The following is a 14285-nucleotide window of genomic DNA, read 5'->3' on the forward strand; positions in this document are numbered from 1 at the left end:
TAAGAAATGTTTCTTGAGCAGCAGATCAGCACATTAGAATGATTTCTGAAGGATCATGTGACACTGATTACTGGAGCCATTTGGGGATTCAGATAAACTCTCAGTTGTTGATGATCTTTTACTGTCTCTCGTTTCTATAATGTTTAGTTTGCATTGTGTTTGTTGCGTAGACATCGAAGGAGGTGTTTGAAGAGGTGCTCCTGAGCGCCCTGCAGTCTGACCTGACCTCTGCCCTCAACACTCCCGAGCAGCTCGAGCTCCTCCTAGTGGCCCTGCAGAAGTTCCCCTCTGTGCTCAAACCCAAAAAACTCAAGAAACTATTGGGAACCACTGCAGTCATTACTAAAGAGAACATGCCGAAGTAAGTGTGTCTGACTTTTAAATGATTTTAATTTAGAGTCTATTTACTTATATAATTAATTATATATTTTACATTTTAGATTTTTTAAATGGTTTATTAAAAATGAATTTATAATGTAATAAATTGTATATGAAATAATGTAATTCTATAATTATTTATTATAATGAATCACTATTTATTATTTTACTTATTTGCTTATTTTTTGTTGATTTTATTTGAAAGAGCAAAATGTTGTTTTACACATGGTAGGTTAAAACATGCTCTTGTTAGTATGATTTATTTATTTATTTATTTTTTAGTTGCATATTTATTGTGTTAATTTCATTTAAAAATGTTGTTTCATAAGTGGTAAGTTAAAAACATGCTTGAATATTTTGTGCTTCATTGTTTTATCAATTCTTTTGATGTGCACTTGCAGGCTGGTGGAGGTTTTGAAGACGGCCGCTCGTTCTGTGAAGAAGGAGAACATTCTTCCCCCGGTCGCGTTTGACTTGTTACAGGCGTCTCTGCGAGAGGACAACTTCGAGATGTTCTGGAATGAAGCCATTATCAAAGGCATGCTGTCAGAGATGCCTGGACCCACACAGTGAGTTTAACATGTGTAGCCAAACCTTAACCTGCTAGTTCAAGTGTCTAATATATGCCAGATATGGGCACGCCCGGATATTACTTCACCACATTTGATTATTAGGAATTATTTTGCACATAATAATATCTGACATCTTTTTGTTAACTGTGTAAAATGTTTTCAGTGTCTTAGAATGTAACTGTTAAGTTCGTAGAAAGTGTTGATCTGGGATGGTAGTAGGGCTGGACAATAATTCAATATCAATATGTATCGCGATATTATTTTTTTCAATAACGGTGATATGATTTTTAAACACATTTCCGATATTTCGATATACATTACCAGTTTCCCATACATTTATTTATTTGTGCTGTTTGACTTCGTTGAATAAACATGAGCACTGCACGTTTCAAAATCATAACACGGCACGGGTGTTTTATATGAATGTATCTCTGAAGGGAACCGACTGTCTTCAGAAAAGTTTCGATGGCATTTTCATTTGATCTGATAGATGCTTAAAATTGATCAAAAGTGATGATAAAGGCATTTATAATGTTACAAAAGATTTCTATTTCAGATAAATAGTGTTCATATCGATAACGGAATTATATCGTATCGACCGAAATTAAGAAATACATCGTGATATAAATTTTGGCCATATCGTCCAGCCCTAGATGGTAGTGATTGTGGTTATCAAATCAACCAAATGCAGCATAATAATGAATAATTAGAATGTTAATTTTTGTTTGAGAAATTATTTTTTTGCATGTATGCATTCATTTATTTAAAAAGTAGTTCAATATATTGTAAATTGTATACATTTTATTTATTTAGTTATTTAAAATGTAGTTTAATTGCATTTATGTATTGTGTAATTTTATTTATTTAGTTAAAGTTTAGTTTTATTTAAAATAGTTTATTTATTTAAAATGTTGTTGTATTATTAAAATGTATCTTATTGTTAATGTTATTTAATTTTATTTAAGTTATTTATTTATTTGAAATTTATTATTAAAAATGTATTTTATTGTTAATTTTATTTAGTTAAATTTTTGTTTAATTTTTATTTACAATGTAGTTATTTATTTAATATGTATTTTATAATTGAAAACATCTTTTATTGTTAAAATGTTATTTTGTTTAATTTAATTTAATTTAAATAAATATATATAAATATTATATGCATAGATATAAATAAATATGCCTATAGAAACCCATGTAATTTAAAATAGAATCATGGGTACATTTTTACTGATCTCAATATTAAGAATTGTTTCAATACCCGTTAGGGGTATGCGATATATATCGTCTGCGATAATATCGTAATTGTTGTTTTAACGATGTGCGATTTGACATTATTGAATATTTTGCAAAAACCATTCAGAACACCCCTACAGAGCACACGCATACATCACGAGAAGCGCATTTAAAGTGCGTTCTTTCACTGCATGATTCAGTCTAATTAAATGCATTTAGAATGATCACAAATTCAAGACATGGGGGCAGAAAATGTATATATTTTTACCACTTCATATAGTTAATCAATTTAACACGAAGAGTGCCGTTTTTCTTCAAAAATTACCATGATTACAAATGTGATAATGATTTGTTTTACAACAGTTCAATAAACAAGAAGTTAATTAAGAGACTTACGTTTTAAATGCCATATTTCCTGTTTTTGCGCTATTTCTCCAACAAAAATAATTCCAAACACAGCCACAGCGCTGTTTTGCGTCTCTGTGCAACATGACGGAGTTTCGTTCCTGAATGAATCAACCGTTTAAATGATTCGGTTCAGTCGCAATGACTCACTTATTAACAGTGACTTGCTGCCACTATGTTTAATATATCAAAACATTATTTATGCATTTGTAAGCGCAGGTTAAATGCATTCATGTCTCGTATTAAACAGTGTGTAAATGCATCTAAATGCCACTTCAGATGAAGCTTCTGTGTTTCCTCTGCATTGCAAAGATGAATTTTGTTGATACTGATTTAATTTGCCTGGTAACAATGCCCATAAAATTGACCAAAAAAATCCGTTTAAACTTATTGGAAAAGATTGATTTCTATCAGTGTGAACTGACCACCACACAGAATATGAAGAATATGAAAAACTTTAGGAGTCAGCTGTCCACGGTAGTCCTTACAAGCACAATAACACACTCAGCAAAATATCGTCTAATTATCGTTATCGATAAAATGCCAGAAAATATCGAGATATTATTTTTGTCAATATCGCACAACCCTAATACCCGTTAGAATATGATGACCAAAACACATCATTTTCTCTCTCTTTATTTATCAGTTATTTGAGTTTCCGGTTGTTGGGAGCGTCTCTGCCGCTGCTGTCAGTCGCTCAGCTTGAGTTTGTGGTGTCCGCTGATGTGATGACACACTACGGTCAACACATGCTGTCCGCACAGGTCTGTCTTTATATTTGGTGATGTGTATGTTTCACGTGATGTTTTTTAGTTTAAAAACTTGCTTATTTAACACAAATGTAAACGCCATTTAATTCTGTAGTAAAAGATCACTAGAATTAAAAGTAGTGAGAGAATTTGACATCAGAGTTGCATACTACTGTATTTATGCATGTACATACATGTGCAATGAGCTAGTACTGCATTCTGAATACAGCCTGTGCCATAATACTGTATGTTTATCATGCGTCTCTCCCTTCAGCTGGCAGACCGATTCAGGTTTGCTCCAGAAATGGAGAAGTATGTGAGTGAGTTCATGCGGGGCTGCGCTGACGCTGACAAACAGCTCGTCGTGGCGCTCGGCTTCACTCAGCTCACTAACCAGGGCTACCCTGTGGTCCCGTCCTGCTGGAAGGATCTGGAGCACATGGATCTGTCTGCGCTGCAGAAGTACGTGGAGTGGCTGATGGAGGGCTTCTGCAAGCCCCAGTTGGAGAAATGCCTGGACTTCAGCACCCGCAGACAGAAAGGAAACCAGGAGACTGAAGTAGAGTGAGTGTTTTCCAAGAATTGACTGCTTAAAAATCATTAAGAATAGAAGTATTACACTTTGACAAGGCAGATCTTGTCTAAGTGATCTTATGATTTTCACTTGAGTAAAACCATATGTTAATAGCAATAATAATAAAAACAATATGTATATATACATTTAAATTATGATTATGTAAATATAATAAACAATCCATAATAATTATGTACAATAAATACAGTAATAACATTAATAATATTTAAATACTAATTTATACATGAATAATAAATATTAGTAGTAGTAGTATTAATAATATTTATAAGAATAATAATTTTTGCCATTTTATTTTACTTAATTTTTTTCTATTTGATTTATTATTAGATAGGACTTTTTTTTTTTTTTAAAAATTATAAATCTATTAATTATTATATACAATAAATAGAGTAATTTTATACATTTACATAATTAGTTATTATTATTGTATGTATATATAAATATTTGTACTAATTTATGATTAGATTATAAATCTAATAATACTACTACGAATACTACTAATATGATCATTTATAATTTATAATAATAATATTTATATTTTAATTTATATTATTATTATTATTATTATATAAATATAAGGATTCATATTATTAATTATATACAATAAATAGAATATTTAACTATTCATTTATACTTTCATTATAATAATAAGTTGTAATATTAATAATAATAATAATATGTGAATTAACAGTGTTATGAAGTATTTTTATAAATCAATCTATAGTACAAATCTATTATGCACTAAATATTTTTTTATGAAAATATTTTATTACATATTTTTTATATTATATATAAAAATATTTAATACAACATATATATGATAAATATGATATGATGCAATTAATTAATATTAACGATTAACAAGATTAATACACATTTGTAATTTGATTAGTAATTAACAATTCTTTGTATAAGTGTTGTTTTTTTTTTCATCTCCAGGCAGTTCCCTCTCATGCAAACTTCATATTTATTCTGATTTATTTCTTGCTGTAGGAGTGACAGCTGCGTTGTCAGGTTTCGTAAATGGATCATTCTACGCCTCACGTTCATTGTGGAAAACCATCAGATTAAGAAACGGGAGGATCTCGTCATGAAAATGGCTCGGTAACTCATCTTGAGATCTCACTAATGGTCTCTACATGACTCCTGTGGCAACTCCTCTGATATGAATCGATGGTATTGCGATGCTTTATCTTTCTTCTGTAGGTTTATTTTCTTCCACTCTTTCTTTGATGTGAAGAAACCCACCCCAGAAATTCCTGAGACAACGCAGGCTCTCTCAGTGCCCATCGATCAACAAACACGAGCCAGCATCTCTTCAGCCTTCTACGGGTCAATAAAACTTTTCAGTAAAATGTTGTAAATTAAATTTAAAAAATTAATCAGTCATAATAAAGAGCATTTTTAAAAGAGATTTTTCTTTTTATAAAATGTAAATGCTAATGGATGCAACAGACAGTTTTTATTGAATTAAACAAGTTAAAGGGATAGTTCACCCAAAAATGAAAATGTGATGTTTATCTGCTTACCCCCAGGGCATCCAAGATGTAGGTGACTTTGTTTCTTCAGTAGAACACAAACGAAGATTTTTAACTCAAACCGTTGCAGTCTGTCAGTCTTATAATGGAAGTGAATGGGAATCACGGCTTTGAGAGTCAAAGAAACATACACAAACAAAACCAAATTAAACCCTGCGGCTCGTGACGATACATTGATGTGTAAAGACACGAAACGATCGGTCTGTGCAAGAAACTGAACAGTATTTATATTGTTTTTTACCTCTGATGCACTGCAATGTCTGAACTGTCCTGAGCGCGTCCTTGACAGCTGGCACATGACGCGTCTTCTTCTTCTTGCTTTACGGCGGATCGCAGACTTAACTATCCCTTTAAATTAAGGTATTAATTATAAATATAGAGTTAAATTAAGTATCTACTTCATCTCCTCCAGTCTTCTGCAAGGCATGAACACAATGGCTGTGTTAGGAGATTCTGCTGAGGCGGAGAGGAGGATTCTGGGTGTTAAAGCTGATGGAAGCATGTGGATCTACTGTGTGGTCCAGTACGCCACCACGCTGCTCAACCAGAGCAAACACGTCCAGAGCGTTCAGACCCTCAGTCCAGAGCAGAGACAGGGCTGGGACAGGTGACGCATCCTGCAAGACACTACTCATGATCTCAGTCATAACACAAGAAAAGGCTGTTTTCTACTTTATGACCTTTGAAATGTAAACGAGTAAAGTGAGGTAGATGGACTGCAGCTGAAATGCCTTCGGTGATTTTGTGTTGTGTGTGTTTAGTATGCTGGAATCAGTGGAGGACTTGAGGAAAAAAGCAAAGAAGTCTTCTTCACCAGAACACTCGGCGTTCCAGCACCTCTTCCTTCTCGTTGGCATTCAGATGTTCAAGGTTTGATTCTTCATGGCTCGATAAATGTCTGTAACATTAGATCAAAGATTCCCAAACGTTTTTGTCAACTGAACCTCCTGAGATTTTAAGTTAATATTTCTATAATTTAACTGCATACCCCCAAGTTCACTGTTCTCTGATGTTTGTCAGTGGTCACATGACATGCAGGTAAATGGAGAAATTATTTTTATGTATTTTCTTTGTTTCTAGATTATCTTTTGTAGTAAGTGTAACGTTTGGATTTAAAGGCACAATATGTAAGTGTTCTGCACTAGAGGTCGCATTTTCAAAACAATAACAAAGGTGTCGTTTTCACCATCCAGAGATGTCCGATTCATGTTCACGGATGTAATGAATGAATAATTTTTTTATTACCTGTACCTTCCAAAGGTTTTCAAACAGTGAATAAATTATATAGAGAAAGCGAGCAAAGAACGTTTAACGTTACATTGTCCAAGAACAGTATGCCTGTGTAACAAACGTTTGTAGTCGCGGGAACTGGCGAACATTCAAAGAAAACTTTAATAATAAAATAAACACAAAATAGTGCAACAGCCCCTCGCGGACGACTCGCGCACAAACAGAACCAAAACACAAAAATAAAGTCCAGGCCTGGTCCTCTCTCGTCCAACACTGTCGTCACTCCTCCTTTTATCCTTCCGGAGCTCCTCCGTGGGACTCGAGACCGGTGAGTGGTGCAGGTGTCGTGCATTAGCATTTACTCCACCGGCCTCGCTCCGTTCCCATGGCTCTCGGCCCAGCCCCTCTCGTCACAGCCTGACTTCAGTCTAGCACGAGTTTAAGCACTCTCAAATAACTCCCCTTATAATCAGTAAAGCTGTCTATACACGGTTTGATGAATGAATCTCCTACTTACATCATACGTACATCAGCAACTTTGTTGTTTATGATGAGAGAATACACTCAGCGAGCGTGCGCACTGAATAAATCTCCGGTGTTTCAGCAATGACTCATCTAAACGCCTCTGATTGGCCGCTGCGTTCCTAAACTCAACACACTCGTGTGCGATTGGTTATAACGCGCAACACTGTAAAAACGCGGAAAAAGATTCATGGCGCAACATTGAGCAGATCTAAATTTAATGCTGCAGTTAACACTTTTCATATCATTTTCATGTTATTCGCGACTGCCTTAATGGATTTAGTTTAACTGCTGCAGCATTTTAGTCCACGTGTGTTGCCATAGTTTCTACAAGAGGAAACCGATAGCGTGGATATTACGTAATTGACAGGCGACAATGAACCAGGATGAGCCATTATCTAAAATTGGAATTTCTCTGGATTTACAAATCCTTGGGAACTTTTGGGATAACGTAAGTGCACAACTGCATGAAATATATGTGCAAGTGTTTTTTGGATATTTTATTACGAAAATCGTACATATTGTGTCTTTAAAATAATATTCTTTATTTTAAAATGATTTATTTTAATTTTACGTTTGATTTAATTATTGGCTTTCCATCGACTTCTGAACCCCAGTTTGGGAAACCCTGCGTTAGATAACAAAATAGCAAAGTTTCTGTATCTGTGCTCAAATGCTGTATTAAAACATTCATAATGTTTTTATGTAGTCGAATGTTTTTTAATTCTTTTGTCAAAAAGCAGAAATAAAATGACTTGTCACTTCATCACGATTATCAGTTAAGCATTCCTGTAGCTCATAAAGTGTAGCATGGTGCTAGAAATGCCAAGGTTATGGGTTTGATTCCTGGGTTTTGCATGAACCGATAAAATGTGTACCTTGAATGCAATGTAAGTTGCTTCGGATAAAAGCATCAAACAAATGCATAAATTAAACAAATGTAGATAATCGGGCATTTACACATAATTTTTTTTTAAGATATTTTATTACGAAAATCGTACATATTGTGTCTTTAAAATAATATTCTTTATTTTAAAATGATTTATTTTAATTTTACGTTTGATTTAATTATTGGCTTTCCATCGACTTCTGAACCCCAGTTTGGGAAACCCTGCGTTAGATAACAAAATAGCAAAGTTTCTGTATCTGTGCTCAAATGCTGTATTAAAACATTCATAATGTTTTTATGTAGTCGAATGTTTTTTAATTCTTTTGTCAAAAAGCAGAAATAAAATGACTTGTCACTTCATCACGATTATCAGTTAAGCATTCCTGTAGCTCATAAAGTGTAGCATGGTGCTAGAAATGCCAAGGTTATGGGTTTGATTCCTGGGTTTTGCATGAACCGATAAAATGTGTACCTTGAATGCAATGTAAGTTGCTTCGGATAAAAGCATCAAACAAATGCATAAATTAAACAAATGTAGATAATCGGGCATTTACACATAATTTTTTTTTAAGAAGATAAAAAACTAATCTAATGGAATAATATATTTTATATTAATGTTATTATTAATTATTTATTTTAAATTAGTTTTTTCTGTTGGACACTGTAAAGCTGCTTTGACACAACCAGTATTATATAAAGCACTATACAAATAAAGGTTAAAAAAAAAATAATAATAAAAATTTTAAAAACAGCCTGAAATATTTAAATAATTTTTGCAGCCACTGTTTTATTTGTTTGTGAATTTATTGTATATTTTTTCTATATTTTACCCTTGTTGTGCATGAGAAAGTCTTTGTTTTAATGCCGGTTCATTTTTGCTATTTGAAAATAGTTGTTGGAAATTAAGTACAAGAAAAAATCATGTGCTTTACATTGCTATTCAAAATAAAATTGATTGAATATGATTGATTAAATAATTTCTGAATGTGCTAAAGACTGTTTTACTGCCTTTATTTTGTGATCTTGACATAAATGTTTTTCTCGCTCCAGGCTCCAGAAGACAGTTTGGAGCTGTTAAATGATTTGCGGACCTGCATGGAGAAAGCTCAGGCTAAGAAACCAAAGAAGAAGAAAGCGAGTAAGTTGGAGTGGTTCAGTGCAATTGATGGATTTAATGTTTTTGACTTCTGTTTTTGATGTAGTCCATTATTCTTGCTTGATTATGCACTAATGGTGTGTGTGTGCCTGCGTGTGTGCCTGCGTGCGTGTGTGCGCGCATGTGCGTGTGTGTCTGCGTGCGTGTGTGTGTGTGTGCGTGCGTGTGCGTGCATGTGTGTGTGTGTTGCAGATGGAAAGAGCTCTGATGAGGAGCCGCTCTGGGTGGAGGTGGTTGTTGAGATCCTGCTGTCGCTCTTGTCTCAGCCCAGTCGACTCACTCGTGGTGTGTGTAAAGCTGTGTTTAGCCGTATCTGTCCTCACCTCACCCAAGAAGCTCTCAGCTCCATCCTGAATGTAAGAGACTGTTGACAGTGCTATTTTAGTGTTGTTTACATACTCTAATGATATTAATATGTTGAATTTGCTTCTATTTTTATTATTATTATTATTTTTTTTAGTTGTTTTAGTATGTAAATGTGCATTTTCAATATATTTCTTTTTTAGCATTCATTTATATTAATTTTAGTTTTAGTTGTTCAACTCAAACTTATTTTGTTTTAGTTAGTTTCCAAGGCTACATATCAAATGTTTACCCTTTTTAATCTTTTTATCTAATATTTAGATTTTATTTGAGCTTTTTCAATTTGTGAAAACACATCCTCCACCAAGTTTAAATTGTAAGTTACCGATTAAGCTGCTTCTTCATATTTGTTATAAACAGACATAATTGTACACGTTCAGTTTTACCCACAATGCATTTAGCTTCCATAATGTGATGTATTTCTGAGTGAAACTGCATATGTGACCCTAGAGCACAAAACCAGTCTTAAGTCGCTGGGGTATATTTGTAGCAATAGCCAAAAATACATTGTATGGGTCAAAATGATCGATTTTTCTTTTATGCCAAAAATCATTAGGATATTAAGTAAAGATCATGTTCCATGAAGATATTTTGTAAATTTCCTACCGTAAATATATAAAAACTTCATTTTTGATTAGTAATATGCATTGCTAAGAACTTCATTTGGATAACTTTAAAGGCGATTTTCTCAATATTTTCAAATATTGTCCTATCCTAATAAACCATACATCAATGGAAAGCTTATTTATTCAGCTTTCAGATGATGTATAAATCTCAATTTCGAAAAATTGACCCTTATGATTGGTTTTGTGGTCCATGGTCACATATTCTGGAGGAAATCATTTAGGGTGGGCTTTATTTCATGAGGATTTGATTGAATAGAGGGTGTTAGGCTGATTGGTGATATTATTGGTAAATTCTACATTTTCCCCGTCCACATGGCTGTGATTAAATGAGAGAAAGTAATTACATTTTGTTAATGCTATGAACAATTTTTTTTTTTTTTTTAAATAATGCACATTATTAATGTACATAATGATTATTTGTGCTGTATAAGACACAGATAATTTATTAAGAAAGTAAATAGGGTCTTGTTTTAATTTATTTGTAGGTTCTAGACCCAAACAAGGATGAGGATGAAAGTGGTGTTATGGTGACTGATGAGAAGGAGAAAAAGAAAAAACATAAAGAGGAGGAAGAGCGAGATGAAGAAGAGGATGATGATGTGGAGGTGAGACTGTCCATCATGAGTATTTATGCCATCAAACTGAATAATTTTGTATCTAATTCTGTACATTTCAAATGTTTCCCTTCTCTCTTTTTCATTTCATCAGGATGAAGAGGGTTCTGATTCCTCCTCCTCTTCCTCTGAAGATGATGATGATGAAGCCATGGAGGAAGGAGAAGGGGTGGATCAGAACTTCCGTTTGGATTTGATGAAGGTTCTGCAGGGTCAGAATGCTCTGGTATGAACGAGTAAATTAATTTTCACCGCATACACAGTTGTAACCTAGAATATACCTGTGTGAACATTCCAGATAACTCAAAGAGTGAATCAATAGTAGCAGATGTTCTCTTGTTCTTGTTTAGGCTACTGAAGAGGATGGCAGTGATGAAGAGGAACTGGATGATGCGGCCATGATGAAGCTGGACGGAAGCCTTTCTGCTCTCTTTCTGGAGCAGAAGAAAAAGATCCAAGCCAAGAAAGATGAGAAGGACAGACTCCGCAAGGAAAAGGTCCTCGTGCGGGACTTCAAGATTAAAGTATGACTTTGAATATATGTTTTATCTTATTTTTATCTATTATTATCGAATTATTATTATTATTATGTAAGTTTTAAGTTAGTTAAACAGTAGTTCTTCTCATATAGAACAAATTAATTTAATGGTGAAGCATCAAATCAAGTAGAACTTCCAATGTCAAGCTTCCAGTGTTTATATATATATATATATATAATTTTTAAAAATATTTTGAATATTACTAGCAATAGGGATGTGCCGGTATCAAATTTTCATGTTGCGATTAATTGCTAAAGCTTTTATCACGGTGTGCGGTATTATCACGATGTTGACATTTTGTTTTAAAAAAAGTGCTGTCATAATACAGTATAACAGGTTTAATAACTTTTTTCTTATAACAAAAATAACTGAACATTTAAATGCAATAAAGCAATACAGAAAAATGTATAAAGTTAAAAGTTTTACACAGATTAAAGTGCAAAAGAACCCTTTACAATAAGACCTCATTAGTTAACCTTAATTAATGCATTAACATTCACAATGAGCAATAGCTACATTTGCTACAGAAGTTATTAATTATTAGTTATTAAGTCTTAGTTCATGTTAGCTCATTAAATAACACAGTTGCAACTTTCGATTTTAACAACCTGTTATTAAATATTGGAATACCTAAGATTAATGAATGTTCATAAGAATGTTTCAGTGGCAGTTTGTGTTAACTAATGAATTAACTAATGTTAACTAATGAAACCCTAATGTAAAGTGTGACCGAACAATAAAGAATCAAAACAATATCTAGGGCATGTTATAGTCCAGATTAAAATTTTTAAAAAGTTTGAAAATAAATAGCCTGTGATATATCGCATTACCGAATACCGGCACAAGTCTAACTAACAATAATATTTTATATTATTACTAGTACAACCATATACAGTCAAACGGATGACTTTGGCAGTTGTGTTGCATCTAGCAAAGTTTTTTAAGCAGTTTATTTGTGTTAAAAATTGTCCAACATTTACATATTCTGTAAACATGTCAGGTGTATCTTAAACCTGCCGAATTATTCAGGGATTCTTTAAAGGGGTCATTGGATGCTACATGCACTTTTACAAGTTGTTTGAACTGAAATGTGAGTTGGCAGTGTGTCCGAGTAAAATCTGAGAATTTATTAGCAATTGGCTAATATTAGATATCATTTAGTCGCCAGAGTGAAGATTTAGTCGCATATGCGAGTGATTTACTCGCAATGTAGAGGGTTGAGGCGTGTCAGGTGCCCCAAAAATGTTCTAGGTCTTTAAGGGTTAATAAATAAATTATGTTCATATTATTTATATTATAATATTCATTTATGCAAATTAAACCATTAATGTTAATAATCCTTATTTTTAATGTGTAATATATTTATAAGATTTTGTCTATTTACACATTCCCAAAAGGAAAGTATTCTGTCCCTCTCTTGTTTTTGTTTGTTTTGTCATTTTTTTTCCAGAGGCTTGAGCTAAAAATAAGGATTTATGATAATGTGCCCGTTTCAGACTAGTTTCAGCATGTCTATCCACATTCCCCACATAGGAGACAATTTTTACTAAAACCATGTGCCAAAATAAATATTCCCTAATGCACTTGTATCTGAAAAGAGCTGTTTTTGACAGGGTAAAAAAGGTATTTTTTACACTACCATCGAGAAATTGTAACCAAACTATGTTACAGACTTTTCATTAAGACCCTAAAGAATAATTTCAACTTGTGGAAAATGGGCATCCTATGACCCCCTTAAGACTGATTAATGATTAGTCGATGTTGAAAAAGTGTATAGTTAAAATATGCAAGTTTTTCTCTCAGAGGCTGATTTAAGTAATCTGATGTGTTGTTTTCAGGTACTGGACATGGTGGAGATGTTCTTGAGCAAACAGGGAAGCAGTGCTCTGGTTCTTGGGATGGTGGAACCGCTGCTCAGCGTGATCGAGAACGGGATGAGCTCCGAAACCAGCCAACAGGAACAGGACTTCCTGCGCAAGGTCGCAGACATCTTCAGGTGAGCAGTGCTATTTTAGTGTTATTTAAATACTTTTATAATATTTATTAATATTTATAATTAGGTTTTATTTTATATTTTTTTATATTTTTTATTTAAATTTGAGTAATTTTGGTAAATGTGATTGTCAATTTTATTTCTTTTAATATTTCTATATAGCTTTTATTTAAATTTTAGTTTCTTTTAGTACTTAAATTTACTTATTTTAGTTTTTCTTATATTATTTGTTATTGAATGAAAACTGAAAAATTAGTGCTGTCAATCGATTAAAAAAAAATAACTAATTAATCACATTTTTTTCCCACCTAACATTAAAATTTTTAAATATACTTTTATATTGCAGTAATTTCACATTCAATCTTCAAATTAATGTAGAGACAACATAAAGACAGTATATTTTAAATATTTGTTTAATGGCATCTTTTTTTATGACTGAAGGCGAGTATCACTGATACCAGAACTACTGATGTCTCTAGGATTTCTTCCACCCTAATATTTAACCATTGACTAGCCATTCAACATTACAGTATAATTGAGAGCTATCAATTTTAACATTTGTTAGACTTTAAAAAATAACTTCTAATTTAAGTGAACTTAAAACAATCTTCACATAAACCCATTATAATAAATGTCATATCTAGCTACCTGTGCCCTTCAGCAAGTAGGAAATATACAGAAATTGAATAAAGTTATCAAAGTCTAAATTCTAAATTAAATATAGATGAATCCTTAAAGCTATAAAAGTTATTGATTTCCTCATTTTTTCTTTTGTTCTTTGATTAACAGACATCACAGCAGCTGGTTATTCGCTTATTTTGGCTGCTTTAAAAGCTGCTGCTGCTGAACATGACGCGGATCTGACACGCATCTCTTTCCC

The 14285-nt window shown here is 32.9% G+C and overlaps 1 protein-coding gene across 1 annotated transcript in view; it reads left to right on the forward strand.

Moving 5' to 3' along the window:
* The window catches only part of mybbp1a (MYB binding protein (P160) 1a), a 30139-nt gene that overhangs the window by 6367 nt on the left and 9487 nt on the right, over positions 1 to 14285 (forward strand). The window contains exons 8-19 of the mRNA XM_016446669.1: positions 3238 to 3355; positions 3615 to 3904; positions 4929 to 5039; positions 5142 to 5267; positions 5886 to 6080; positions 6235 to 6343; positions 9165 to 9252; positions 9463 to 9626; positions 10745 to 10864; positions 10968 to 11099; positions 11224 to 11397; positions 13251 to 13408. Of these exons, the coding sequence (XP_016302155.1) occupies positions 3238 to 3355; positions 3615 to 3904; positions 4929 to 5039; positions 5142 to 5267; positions 5886 to 6080; positions 6235 to 6343; positions 9165 to 9252; positions 9463 to 9626; positions 10745 to 10864; positions 10968 to 11099; positions 11224 to 11397; positions 13251 to 13408 (1785 nt within the window). The remainder of the gene's footprint in view (positions 1 to 3237; positions 3356 to 3614; positions 3905 to 4928; positions 5040 to 5141; positions 5268 to 5885; positions 6081 to 6234; positions 6344 to 9164; positions 9253 to 9462; positions 9627 to 10744; positions 10865 to 10967; positions 11100 to 11223; positions 11398 to 13250; positions 13409 to 14285) is intronic.

This window comes from Sinocyclocheilus anshuiensis, unplaced genomic scaffold (genome assembly GCF_001515605.1).
Source record: "Sinocyclocheilus anshuiensis isolate Anshui unplaced genomic scaffold, SAMN03320099.WGS_v1.1 scaffold137, whole genome shotgun sequence".
NCBI lineage: Eukaryota > Metazoa > Chordata > Actinopteri > Cypriniformes > Cyprinidae > Sinocyclocheilus > Sinocyclocheilus anshuiensis.